The sequence below is a fragment of the Curcuma longa genome, chromosome 4, assembly GCF_044706935.1.
Source record: "Curcuma longa cultivar G26 ecotype Majalengka, Jawa Barat chromosome 4, ITB_CL_G26_1.1, whole genome shotgun sequence".
Taxonomy (NCBI): Eukaryota; Viridiplantae; Streptophyta; class Magnoliopsida; order Zingiberales; family Zingiberaceae; genus Curcuma; species Curcuma longa.
In genome coordinates this window covers 8,923,038-8,935,895 of record NC_133864.1, presented here as the reverse complement: position 1 = coordinate 8,935,895, position 12,858 = coordinate 8,923,038, and the positions used below count along the sequence as shown (strand labels likewise).

Here is a 12,858-nt window from a genome sequence, read left to right as displayed (position 1 = left end):
CTGGTCCCAATCGTTCATCCAATCAGGCGTCAGGTTTACGCCACAGGTAAGTTTTGTTGGTGAGGACAGCTACTACTAATATTTGAAAATAAAATGAAAATAAAATTTCATTTAAAAGCTCTCCCTCTCTGTTTCCACTCTCTCTCTCTCTCTCTCATTTCTCCGTCTCATTTGTTTCTCTACTCTGCAGGCGGCGATTGTGCCCCAAATTCTCGGCGCTTCCTTCGACTAGGGTTTCAGGAATCATCCTCTTCCTTTGCCGAAGCCCACTGTGTCCGATCTCACTTGTATTGTTTCCACTGGATCGGGCGCTCAATCCGCATATATTGCTCGCGGTAGATTCTCTTGTGATTTCTTGACGACCTGTTGAATTTAAGTTGAATGGCATGGTTCCCTGATTGGTTTCGTGCTTCTCTGATTTGGAGAATCTGGTTCCTCTTTTAGATCGACCGTGGGGGCGCTGCGGAGCGTCCGAAGTTGGCGCCGAAACGCCAGTGGCAGCGCCACATGGGTGGCCAGATGCGGCAGAGACATGCCGGCACTGGGGCGGCGGCTCTGTGCGACCAGCCCGCTGGTGTGGACGCCGGGGACGCGGTCATGGCGCGGTGGCTCCAGTCCGCTGGGCTCCAGCATCTGGCCTCACCGATGGCGTCGTCGGATCAGCGTCTTCTCCCCAGTGTCCTCATGCAGGTACGTGGGCTCGATTCGCAGCGATGAATGGGGAGAAAGATCTGACCTTTTCTCTTCTTGCATTGTGTTTTTTCTCAACGTGATTCAAAATGTATGGAGAAATGTTTTGGTTAACATTGTAAATCTCATTTCTCAACTGCTCACTTAAATGGAGTATTCAACTAATTGTCGTACTGTTGATATCGTTGATGCCTGCGTTTTGTTTGGTAGGGTTACGGACCTCAAACAGTTGAAGATAAGCATAAACTATTTAACCTTTTAAGAAATATGAATTTTGCTGGGGAATCAATCTCTGAACCATATACTGCCGCTGCCCATGATGGCTTTTATTCATCTGAGGTTAGAGGAGAATTTGGAGCTGGACTCTTGGATCTTCATGCTATGGATGACACTGAACTTCTTTCCGAGGTATACTGCTAAAAGACAATGATGATTTTCCCATTTTAACAATTTACTTTACTGAAATTTATTGGTTTGTTGGCTTAACTATAACTTATATTGGATAGATTATACTTTGGCATATTCAAGAAGTCATTTTTTGGCACTAATATATTGGTGCTAAATTTGTATAGAAAATTCTACCTATCAGTTGCAAAATTGGTTACATTGTTTTTGTAGAATGTTTGATTAATTTGGATCATTCTTTGGCTGCAGCATGTCTTGTCAGAGCAATTTGAGCCGTCTCCATTCATGCCTAATAAAAGTTTTCAGAGTGAAAATGACACAATGTCTAGCAGGCAGCCAGGTCCACATGATGACAATGTCAGACAATTAGGCAGCGAGAAAGAGATTAGCACAAAAGAGAGCAATGTGGCCAAGATCAAAGTTGTGGTATGTGGAATTGTTGACAGTGTTTGTGCTTCTGTTTTTTGTAAGTTATATCTTATTATGATAATTTTTCTAGTTCAGAATTTCAAATTTTAGAAGATAGATTTCTACCAAATTAAACATTAATATATGATAACCTTTGTCTGTCCTTAAGGACTGTATGATTATTAGTGAAAAGTTATGCCTCTCATTATGAGCATATGCTCTTATTCATCTAGGGACTACCAACTTCTTTTTATTAGTCTTTGATGCCTAACAAAGGATATAGGTACTTATCGATCTTCTTTCAATTCTGATTATCTGTTTTGCTATCAGGTTTTTAGAAATTTGGTTGAAACAACTCTGTTGAACATTTTTTAGCCAATTTTTTTATGAATTAACAGGACTAAAACTGAGAAAACATCTTTGCATATTCAGCTGTCACTAGACATATATATTGATCCCGCTTTGGGTTGATATATATTGATATTAGTATGAAGTTTTGGCCAATCTTCGGAAGTTTTGGCCAATCTTCGTTCTGCAAACTTGTCAGCAGGATGACATGTTCATATTTTCACACAGTTCTGTCCACATAGTTGCATCATACATGTTTACCTATTGTAGAACTTGTTTATTCTACCATCCTTTGCTGATTAGTAATCCGAAGATGGACAGAATAAGTCAAGCTGTTACTTTACCTTTGCCCCACCAATTCCATGCATATCGATGCCCTTTGCTCGCCTATTTATATTCACAGTTCTATTTCCAGAAGATAGTTTCACTTCCTGACTTTTCTTCTTTTCAGGTGCGCAAAAGACCTCTGAATAAGAAGGAGATATCTAGAAAAGAGGATGACATTGTGACTGTTCATGAGAATGCTTATTTAACCGTCCATGAACCAAAGCTGAAGGTTTGTTCCCATTGTAGATAATATTTGTAGTTTTGTACATATACTTTAACTGTGTCTACCATCGCAATGTCCTTTCCCAACTTCTCCTATTTTACTCTTTTCACTCACTTTATTGTGTTGCTGACTTGCTGGTGATCTAAAATGCCAATTATGGTGTTAATTTTCTCTGATATGCTAATTAACACTCAATATGTGATTTTTGTTCTAATTGGAAGTTGTAGAAAGTGCTGGCCATGTACTGTTCTGATATTTTGCTCTTAACATTTTCTTATATGATAGGTGGACTTGACTGCATATGTGGAAAAGCACGAATTTTGCTTTGATGCTGTTCTGGATGAGCATGTTACAAATGATGAGGTAGCATGACTCTGTCTGCTTTTTTATGTAGTAAGAAGTCCAACGGTTTGATGCTATAAATACCCTGTTATGAAACTGATATTTCACAAAATCTTCTTTCCATTGAGTTCTTAGTTTCCAAATTTATAAATGGTCAAACAGGTTTATCGTGCCACTGTAGAGCCGATTATACCAACCATTTTTCAACGGACTAAAGCTACATGCTTTGCGTATGGTCAAACAGGTAGTTGAGATGTCATAACTGATTCATTGACAGTTGAGTTTGTAAGCTTCTCCAGATGCTGAATTTTATATATATATATATATATATATATATATATTTAAAATGACTCTATTTTTTTCATTCATTCAAACCATTTTGTCCTTTACACTACTGCTTTTCCTTTTTGTATTTATTAAGTCGAGCTTTTTTATTACAAAATCATGGTGAAAGATGTGTTCCTAATGAACTCATCATGAAACCTGCTATGGCTTCTGGTTACTGGTCAAATTGGCTAACAAAGTCTGATTTATTTGCTAATCAAATATTATTGTGATTCCTGATTCATAATCTTTTATATTTTCTTTCTGTGTGGACCAATGTATCCGAGAAATTTGTTGATCTTTATCATTTCTTTCTAATATTACATTTCTCCACCTACTCTCTGTAGCTTCTCTCAGAAATTTGTGCTGATTAACAAGTTCCTATGCAGAAAGTTGCAATTTTCTTTTAGAACATTTTTTAATGCAAGATGGCAATTTTTCCAGCTCTGATCGAAGGGCTGAAGCTTAGGGAATTAAGTTTCTATTATTCACACTGCAAAAATACATGTTTCAAGTCTGTCCATTTTTGGCTAACTGGTGACTCAATGTTAACTTGTTTGATAGTCAACTATGCCATCAGAAACTAGCTGTTGATTGTGATAGGCCATGCTTACTGTGATTAAATGGGCAACCAAGATTTGGACACAGGAGCTGTCTTTGGAGGCCTTCTTTATTCTAACTAGAAATCTGAGTTATGAACAAAACACACTTCAGATTTTGTATAATGATCTTTAATTTTTGGTCCCTTGGTTTGTCTAAGCTACCATACTTTTCAGATCAGACTTCTTAGTAAATCTGTTTGAGTAACCAACAGTGCCTTCTGAAACTAGTCATGTGGATTTTGTCATTCTATTGTGAAACGTGAAGGGACACCCAACTAATATTTATCCACAATAGCAGTCTAAGAATAAAGTCTTTTTTATTATGAATCTTTAGACCCCAATACTTATTAGAAGTCTGGAGTTATGAGCAGAACATTCTTCATATTGGTTCAATTATCTTTAGTTTGTGGTCTCTTGGTTGGTCTAAGTTACCATACTACTTATTTTAGACTTCTTAGTGGACCTTTGTTTTCAATTGGTGATAGGCATAGATGCGTAAATGTAAAATTTCATAGATTTATCTAAATCTTTCTAATTTCCTTTGTTTTGTGCAAGTTGAAATGTAAAATTATTGAATTTATAAGTAAAATATAATTGTCATTGACAGATAAATTTACTTTAAAATGAATATTACTTATAATAAAAAATTGTCAAAAACTAATAATCAAAGTTTAAAATTTTGAGCTTTGCTAGAGTTTTCGTCTCTGATTGAAATGATATGGTTTGGTACTGTGTCATGCCACATTGATAATTATGATACTTATTTATATAGATATATAACAATATATATGAGTATATATATTAATATAATATTCAATATAATATAGATATATAAGCTTATGTCAATGCGGGGTCTCGGGGAAGGGTTGGACTACATTGGCTCTATTGTGCATAGCCTTATCCTGTATTGCAAGAGACCGTTTTCACAACCTGAATCCGTGATCACAAGATCACACGACAATAATTTTACTATTGCGCCAAGACTCCCTTTCCTCAAACTTTGATCCTCATTCAGACTTTGATCAATCAAATGGTAAAGAATGATTGAGTGGAAAAAGCATAAGATTTCAGCAGACCATATAGAAAATAAGTTTATTCTGTGATTGAAATCTCAAGCTGAGCCATGGTTGCTCTCTCCGAGTGGTTCAAGACAGTGCCCTTGGTGCTAGTATTAGTGCAGGAGGTGTGTTGAAAGAAGAGAAGAGGGTGCCTGTGTTAGAGGAAGAGGAAGGAGAGGAGGAAGAGGAAGAAAAGGGGTAGGAGATATGGAAGTGTAGTTGGAGTGGGGTTGATTTTTAGAGCTAGAATTTTGGTTTCAATGCGGAGGAGGTGAGAGGAGGTACCTGGAACCAATGCTGGAGTCTGGTGAAGCTATGTTAGGAGGTAGAGGCCTCAAAGGATAAAACTTTGATGTATTTTGCTAGGGTAGTCTTGGTTTCAATGTAGAGGAAAAGCTTCACCTAATGGAGGAGGGAGCCACAAAGGATGAAGCTTTGATGTACTCACTGTTTAAGCGTAGAGGAAGAGGGTAGGCCTGTATCAAGGATCTCTTAGGTCGGTCAATATGCCGAATAAAAAGTTTTGCTTGTCTCAATTGGCATGGCTCAAGATCATATACTTTGGTAAAAAGTAAAAACTATGCTAATATAATAAATGATAAGCTCACTAAAAGCTATGAACTTCATGACCAATATATCATAAAAGGGGAGTTAAAATGATTCTAGTGTACAAAGTATTCATATCAAAATTGAAGTCATGGTAACTAGATATACAGTCATTGATATGATCGCAATAGACATACAGTCATTGATATGGTTGTAAGAAAATCAAACTTGTCCTTAGAAAATTGTATAAGTTATATAAAAAATAAAAAATAGATAGACAACATATTTTATCTTCGTGGAATCTGACCTAATGAAGCATAACCTCACATAAAACTGACATATCTAATGTGTATATTTTGCATGAAATGGAACCACTCACAAACATGAAAGCCGAGGCAGAAGGCATTCTCAGCAATGATAAAACATAAAAGTGAATTGATCTATCCAGCATATATCCTCTACAATTTGAAACTATAACATATTTTAATGTTTGATGTTGTATCTAATGATATCAGTAAAGGTTTAAAAAATCAAAGTAATTTATACCCTTTGTAACCCAACGCTCACTTGATTAAGTCCACTATAAACCTAATAACAATGCAATACAAGTAACAAGATGTATTTCTTTATTTAATTGTGCATTCCTTTTCTAGACTTGAATGAGTGAGGAACCTGATAAAAATGTAAGCATTGGAGGACTTCACCAATGCGGTTGATGATGCTGATGATGAGCTTGCCAATCTTTTAGATTTTAGAAAATAGCTTCCCCTACCCTATGAATAAATTTCCTTATTTGTAAGAAGCAAGCTCTAATTTCGTCGAAGAAGAGGTTACGCAGGAAGAGGCGGCAGAAGAAGTGGTAGATGGAGGAAGAAGAGGTGTACCTCGAAGAAGTCGCACCGGAAACCCTAGTTTTGTCATCGCAAAGGAAGACACTTTTTTTTATTGTTGAACCCTAGTTTTGTTGCAAATGGGGGAAGGGAGTGGTTCTTGCGACCATGTCCTGGTGTCTTGTCTCTTCTTGTGTGCTAGTTGATGAGTGGAATATTGAATTTTGCCCATATCGACTGACAAGATTCAACATTTCAAATTGTGCTAATAATTCACTACAACAAAAAATGGCATTAAATTGAAATTATAATATGACAAAAAAATAATTTGTAGCATTTTAATTGAAGATGCTTATAACTCAAAAAAGTCTTCTTAGCATGTTATGGAAAATAGAAAGGAAATAATTTCACTGTGTCTTAGTCATATTTGAATTTGTAAATGCTATTTTTATCATTATTCATAGGAATTTAAATTCTTTCCAATTTTAAAAATTGAAAATAAACTTTGTTGAAAAAAAGATTATATAAACTGTCCAACAAGGCAACATGACAAAGAGAGAAAGAGAGGGAGAATGTCTTGATGTGCATAAATTAGAACTTATGATAGTTACAAACTTAAAGCAAATTGCTCCTTCATTTGTGAACGGGTTGTATGTCCCCTTAAACAGCCATTGCAAATCATCATTTAATAAGAAATTTGGTGCTATTAATAGTCATCAAGAATTTAAAGGGTACATGCTACATGATAATTTTATAAAATTAAAAAACCAAATTGTTGAGAACGTGAGAGACACCTGCACTTGTCTCCCATTTATATAATAAAGATGTATTGATTTAGGATCATGACTGAAGATAAGCACTTAGAATTTCTAGTTGTCTTTAATATCTGGTTATTCTTGCACAGATATATTCACTTAATGTCTGATTATTTCTTCCTGCAAATGTTTATTGCATGTTTTAGGTCCCATTGTAATCTTTTTCCATGGTTTGCTTACAGGTAGTGGAAAGACATATACTATGCAACCTTTACCACTTAGAGCCGCTGAAGATATTGTTCGCTTGTTGGGTCAACCATTTTATCGCGATCTAAGATACAAATTATGGCTTAGCTATTTTGAAATCTATGGTGGCAAATTGTTTGATCTTCTACATGATAGGAGGTTTGCCTAATCATACTACTTTTAAAATTAATTGTGAACCTGGAATTTGCTTTACTTCTCCCTTTCCTGTGCTGAAATATGGAAATAAAGTTGATCAAATTGAAAGGCAGAAAGAATGTAAATCCTATCTACTCTGCATTAGTGGTTTATGTTTTTAAGCAAATATTTCTTGCTAATATATTTGAATTGCCTCACATGGAGTATAATTGTTGGCTAAGACCCTTTAGCTGATTCTAAAATGTCGCGATTCATGGCTAGTTTGTTGGCTGTTTTATTTATTTCTGACACCTTAACTATCTATCAATCTGGATTATGGTAAGAGTGGAAATCGTAACTTCCATGTTTGTGTATTCATTATTCAGAGGCACACTCTGCCAACATTATTAGTTGGAACCTTTGGTGATAGAGTTGCTATATATCAGTCACGTATTCATAATAGTGTACACCCCTTGGATCATCATGGTTACTGGCATTTACTTGGACAAATAAATACTGGTCCAGTGTACTACACTAAGGAACATATATCTTGTATGCTCAGACTAGATGTCTCTATGCTTCTCTGCATATTCTTGATTTAGAATGGCTTATGTCTAGTTGATGGTACATACTTTGATAAGTTTGAGATTCTTGGTTAATTTTTAACTTCAACAATGGCTAGTTTTATAGTTTATCAGATGTTGCTATTCTATTGTCCTATTTTTGTTTTAAAATAAAATTTATGATGCTACTCAATTATGAGTCTAATTTATGATGGATTTCACGATTCTGTAATCTCATTATAGTTGTTTAGTAAGCAAGAAACAGTTGCTGTCATTTAGTTAATTTGCACAATTGTTTATTTGGTTTTCCTTACTCATTTTTCTACAATTTACCTTATTGGGTTGTATGTTTGGAGTCTATCTTATGTTATTATTCACTCCAACCACAAGCAGAGAATTAATATTATAATATTGCCAGGAAACTCTTGATGAGAGAAGATGGAAGACAACAGGTTTGCATTGTGGGATTGCAGGAATTTGAGGTCTCTGACGTTCAGGTTGTGAAAGAATTTATCGAGAAAGGTAACGCTACACGAAGTACTGGTTCTACAGGAGCCAATGAAGAATCATCTAGGTCTCATGCTATACTGCAATTAGCCATTAAGCAGCACAAAGAAGTAAGTGACTTAAAAAAACAGAAGGAAGGTAGTGGAAAAGGTGGTAAAATTGTTGGGAAAATGTCTTTCATAGATCTTGCTGGAAGTGAGCGTGGTGCTGATACAACAGATAATGATCGTCAAACAAGGTTTGCATGTTATGAGTTCTTTGCTTAGTGTTATTTACTTTCAGAATTCAAAGTGCAACGATTTGATAGTTCAAATATTTGATTATTAGATTCACTAGCCAAGCATTCTTAATAATTTAAATGGAGTTATTTTTTTTCATGTCTATTCCAGAATTGAGGGTGCAGAAATAAACAAGAGTCTTCTGGCTTTGAAGGAATGCATCCGTGCCCTTGACAATGATCAAATTCACATCCCATTCAGAGGTAGTAAGTTGACCGAGGTGCTCCGTGACTCTTTTGTTGGCAACTCAAGGACAATCATGATATCCTGCATCTCCCCAAATGCAGGATCTTGTGAACATACACTTAATACCCTCAGATACGCTGATAGGTAAATTCACATGATTCATTTACAACACATTGTTTACAATCTGTTTCTAAGTTCTGGTTTCCTTGGACTGGGCAGGGTTAAAAGTCTTTCCAAGAGTGGGAACTCCAAAAAAGATCCAATGGCTGCATCAGTAGTACTTTCTGTCAAGGAATCAACAGTCCCTCCCTCAGTTATACCTGAGGATCTCCCTGTGCAAATGCAAGATTTTAAAGGGCTAAGAAACAACGAAAAGGGTTTGTATAATTCTACATTTGATGTCAACAGATACCAATTTGGAACTAGAAATGTTGAGGTAAATGTGTCATCATCGCTTTCATTTGAGAGGGAAAAGATGGAGTCAGTAAACAGTCATGACAATGGAAGAAATAAACAATATCCAAATGAGAGCTCATTTGACACTCAAGATGAAGAGAAAGTGACAAAGGTCTCCTCACCTCGCAAAAAGGTTTCTAGAGAAAGATATGAAAAGCAAAGCAACTGGTTGAAAAGAGAGAGTGAATCACAGTTGACTACAACAGGTCCTAACCCTCAGCAAATGCCTGATGCTTCTTTGGACAATGCATCAAATAAATATGTCGAGGAAATTGATGCAATACTCGAGGTCTAAAGATTCTTCATCTTCCAGTTCCTTTCACTGCTACTTGTTTGCTTCACTCTTTCATTTTGTTGAAATTGCATTTGGTGTAGGAAGAAGAGGCACTAATAGCTGCTCACAGAAGAGAGATTGAGAATACAATTGAGATAGTGCGTGAAGTAAGTCAACTTAACCCAACTCTAGTAGTTCATTCTATTTAAGTTCATCTGGAGACAGTCTAACAATCAAGTTGGTTTTGCATGTCTCTGTTTTTCCTTTTTGGTTTTATGCATATATACTAGAATTGACAATAATGTGCAATAAGTGGCCAATTATCTCAGAATTGACGATAATGTACTTATTCTTTATTAGGTTGCAGTATCTGCACCACCAATCAATCACATTTGCCAATTGCATCACTAGTACAAAAAGCTATCAACATCATCATAGTAATTGTATCCACCTATTTCCTTTCTTAGTTGAAATTATTAGTGTAGAAATTAGAATAAAGTAAGTTTCATTGTCTTGAAAAGGATATGAGCCTGCACTTATGTGATGAAATCATTTGCCAATTTATAACTGAGTCTCAGCAGTAGCAATACAGAAGAAAATGTATGTTTTTCAAACAAGAATCCTGCTTCTTGTAGTCCGATTTATATCAAACCGTAACAGGCATTCTATTTTTCGATAAACATTCATCGTAATTGGACCAATATTTCATATTTCAAGCACACCTGTAGCTTGATGAAGCTTATTCTGCAGGAGATGAATTTGCTGGCTGAGGTTGAAAAACCTGGAAGTTTCATCGACGACTACGTGGCACAGTTAGGTTTCATGCTATCACGCAGGGCTGCAAGTCTAGTCAGCCTACAGGCACGTTTGGCAAGGTTTCAACAGCGCCTTAAAGAACAAGAGATTCTTAGCAGAAAGAAAGGGCGATAGTGATGTCATTCTTTCTCTATACCTGCTCATGGTGGGGATGCTGCGAAGGAATTATCATGACCAATTTGTACCAGCTTGATGTAGATCCTCCTATATCATGGCTTTGAAGTAGCTAATTACCTTGCCTGTTGCAGTTGTTCACTTCTCTTGTTTACTGGTTTACTGGTGTTGTGATATTATTAGTTAAGTAACACTAGTGCTTGGATGAGTGTTTCGAACAACATCCAACGATTGTGCTGATGTTTAATTTTTTTGTTTATTTTTATATTCAAAATATATATGCTACATATAATAAATACAATATAGCTCTTCAATGAATGATCATGGTGCATTCTTGGTGAGCTCGAGGACAACTTAATTCCCCTTTCTCCAATTTCCTCATGTTTTTGTATTAATGTCCTTTATCAATTTCACAGGATCAATTTTTGCACCAATGAATCATAATTTGAAATTATTTAGTCATCGGAAACTTGTTTTGAAATCACTTTACTCTAACATCTAAATTGAAAAATCAGAAATATCAACAAAACAAGTTGAATAGTAGATATAATCACTCGCAAAAGGTTAAGAATAAATTATAAAGGGATATAAAAATCAATTGAATATTTGGAAATTATAACTTCAATAAAAATAAAATTCGTCACTCCAACGGTCTTACACGGTCGATCTTATAATTTCATTAATTATTATAAAGGTGCATAATTTAGAATTTTGATTATGATCGTGAAAAGAGTAACTGTAACAATTCATGTATATATATATAAATGTTAGGCTCAATTAATCTCGAGAGTGGATAATCTTTTCTCCGATTGTTCGTAAGATAAATTTAAAAGTACAAGTGACTCTCATGATTAATATTTAAAAAGTTTTATTTTAATCCATTGAATATTTTATAGTTACGTCATGCTTGGGACCTCGAGTGGTAGTAATCTTTTTTTTAGCAAAAATTAAAATCTGTCACTCTAATGATTTCACATGGTCGGTCCTATGACTATTTATGAGGGAGTAAATTGAGAAGCTACAATTGATTACTACATAAAGGACATTACTTCGATTTCATCAAAATTCGACTGTCATCTATTTCAATAAATTTATTTTATAATAATCAATTCAATTAGAAATCTTTTTTCTAAATAATGAATCAGTGCATTTGAATAATCTTAAAAAATACTATACTATATTACTATCGATTAAATTAATTAGATTAGAATATGACGTGGAAAGTGCATTCTGAGTTAAGAGGCAACGTGACCTTATCCACGCCAGAAGGAAAAGAGCGGTAGAGCGAGGATGAGAACCACGTGACCGATACTTTCTCAGCCAATGAGCTTTCAAGGAGGCCAACACTTTATCCTCTCCTTCAAATATCTGATTCGAAATATCTTTCTTTCTTTCTTTCTTTCTTTAATTCGCAGATAGATAGATATATTTCCAGGACCACCATTCACTGATAAAGAAGTAGTGCAGCTGGCCTTTGTCTCTCCCTTCAATTGCATCCTCTTCTTCTCCAGCACCACCATCCATCCATCTCGACTCTGCCAGAGAAGCTGCAGCAGCTCCATGATCAGGAACATGCCGCCCCCCGTGGCCGCCTTCCGCCATCGCTCGGAGCTGTCTTTCTACCACTCCCGTGCTGCCCGATACATTCGCTTGGTACATACACGACCCACTGCATTAATTTGTTGGTTAAATAGAACTCATCAACACTACTCGATCATGCTTTGTCGATGCATGTGTTTCTTTAACTGGATGAAGTTGCAGGTTCAGCACTTGATAGAGAGATGCCTGACCTTCCACTTGGACAGGGAAGACTGCGTCAGAGTTCTTGCTAAACGCGCAAACATCCAACCAGTAGTCACCAATGCAGGTAATGCAAATTAAGAAGCTAGGCAGCTTCTTTTGCGATGCTCATTTGATTTGTTAAATTGTTTGGCTTATTATAATTAAGAACTTGAATATTGGCAGTGTGGGATGGATTGCAAAGAGAGAATCCTGGATTTTTCGACTTTTACTACGAGGATTTGGGCAGGAGAAGATTGATGAGAAGAAACAGGATCACAATGTTAAGGCTTAACACTCTGTGCTTTTAGAAGGAAGATGATTCTCATTTACTTTTTTTGTTTCTAGCTTTTCAGAGTGCTACAGGGGTCATGATGAGATCAATAATTGGAATATTTGTGTTGTCTTGTTCGAGCCATTGATCATAAATTTTGATGCTTTGTGTTAATTTAGATTCAGAAAAATGGAAGGAAAAAAAAAATATGAAGACATGTAGTGTGAGATATGATAATCTAGAACTCATTGAATTGAAGATAGAAGCTTCACTAGTTTTATATTTATCTCCAATGGATTCAGTCGAGCTTATGGATATCCCTAAATTCAAGACAAAGTCATCGGCTTATAACCAATTCATTTTAAACTATCA

The 12,858-nt window shown here is 35.8% G+C and overlaps 2 protein-coding genes across 3 annotated transcripts; both read left to right on the top strand.

Annotated features, from left to right (window-relative positions):
- Positions 1 to 507: 507 nt before the first annotated feature.
- LOC141827426 (kinesin-like protein KIN-13A) lies at positions 508 to 10,620 on the top strand. Its single transcript, XM_074714668.1, has 12 exons — positions 508 to 690; positions 901 to 1,098; positions 1,345 to 1,521; positions 2,303 to 2,407; positions 2,687 to 2,764; positions 2,906 to 2,987; positions 7,101 to 7,263; positions 8,221 to 8,547; positions 8,699 to 8,917; positions 8,993 to 9,518; positions 9,605 to 9,670; positions 10,254 to 10,620. Exons 1-12 carry the CDS (start codon positions 508 to 510, stop codon positions 10,431 to 10,433), a joined length of 2,304 nt encoding a protein of 767 aa, XP_074570769.1. The 3' UTR covers positions 10,434 to 10,620.
- On the top strand, positions 8,199 to 12,660 carry LOC141827427 (uncharacterized). Of its 2 annotated transcripts, XM_074714670.1 has the most exons (4): positions 8,199 to 8,203; positions 11,980 to 12,086; positions 12,195 to 12,300; positions 12,399 to 12,660. In XM_074714670.1, exons 2-4 carry the CDS (start codon positions 11,994 to 11,996, stop codon positions 12,521 to 12,523), a joined length of 324 nt encoding a protein of 107 aa, XP_074570771.1. In that variant the 5' UTR covers positions 8,199 to 8,203; positions 11,980 to 11,993; the 3' UTR covers positions 12,524 to 12,660. The 2 variants fall into 2 exon arrangements, with proteins under 2 accessions (XP_074570771.1, XP_074570770.1); XM_074714669.1 differs by lacking the exon at positions 8,199 to 8,203 and having other exon boundaries at positions 11,906 to 12,086.
- The last annotated feature ends 198 nt before the right edge of the window (positions 12,661 to 12,858 follow it).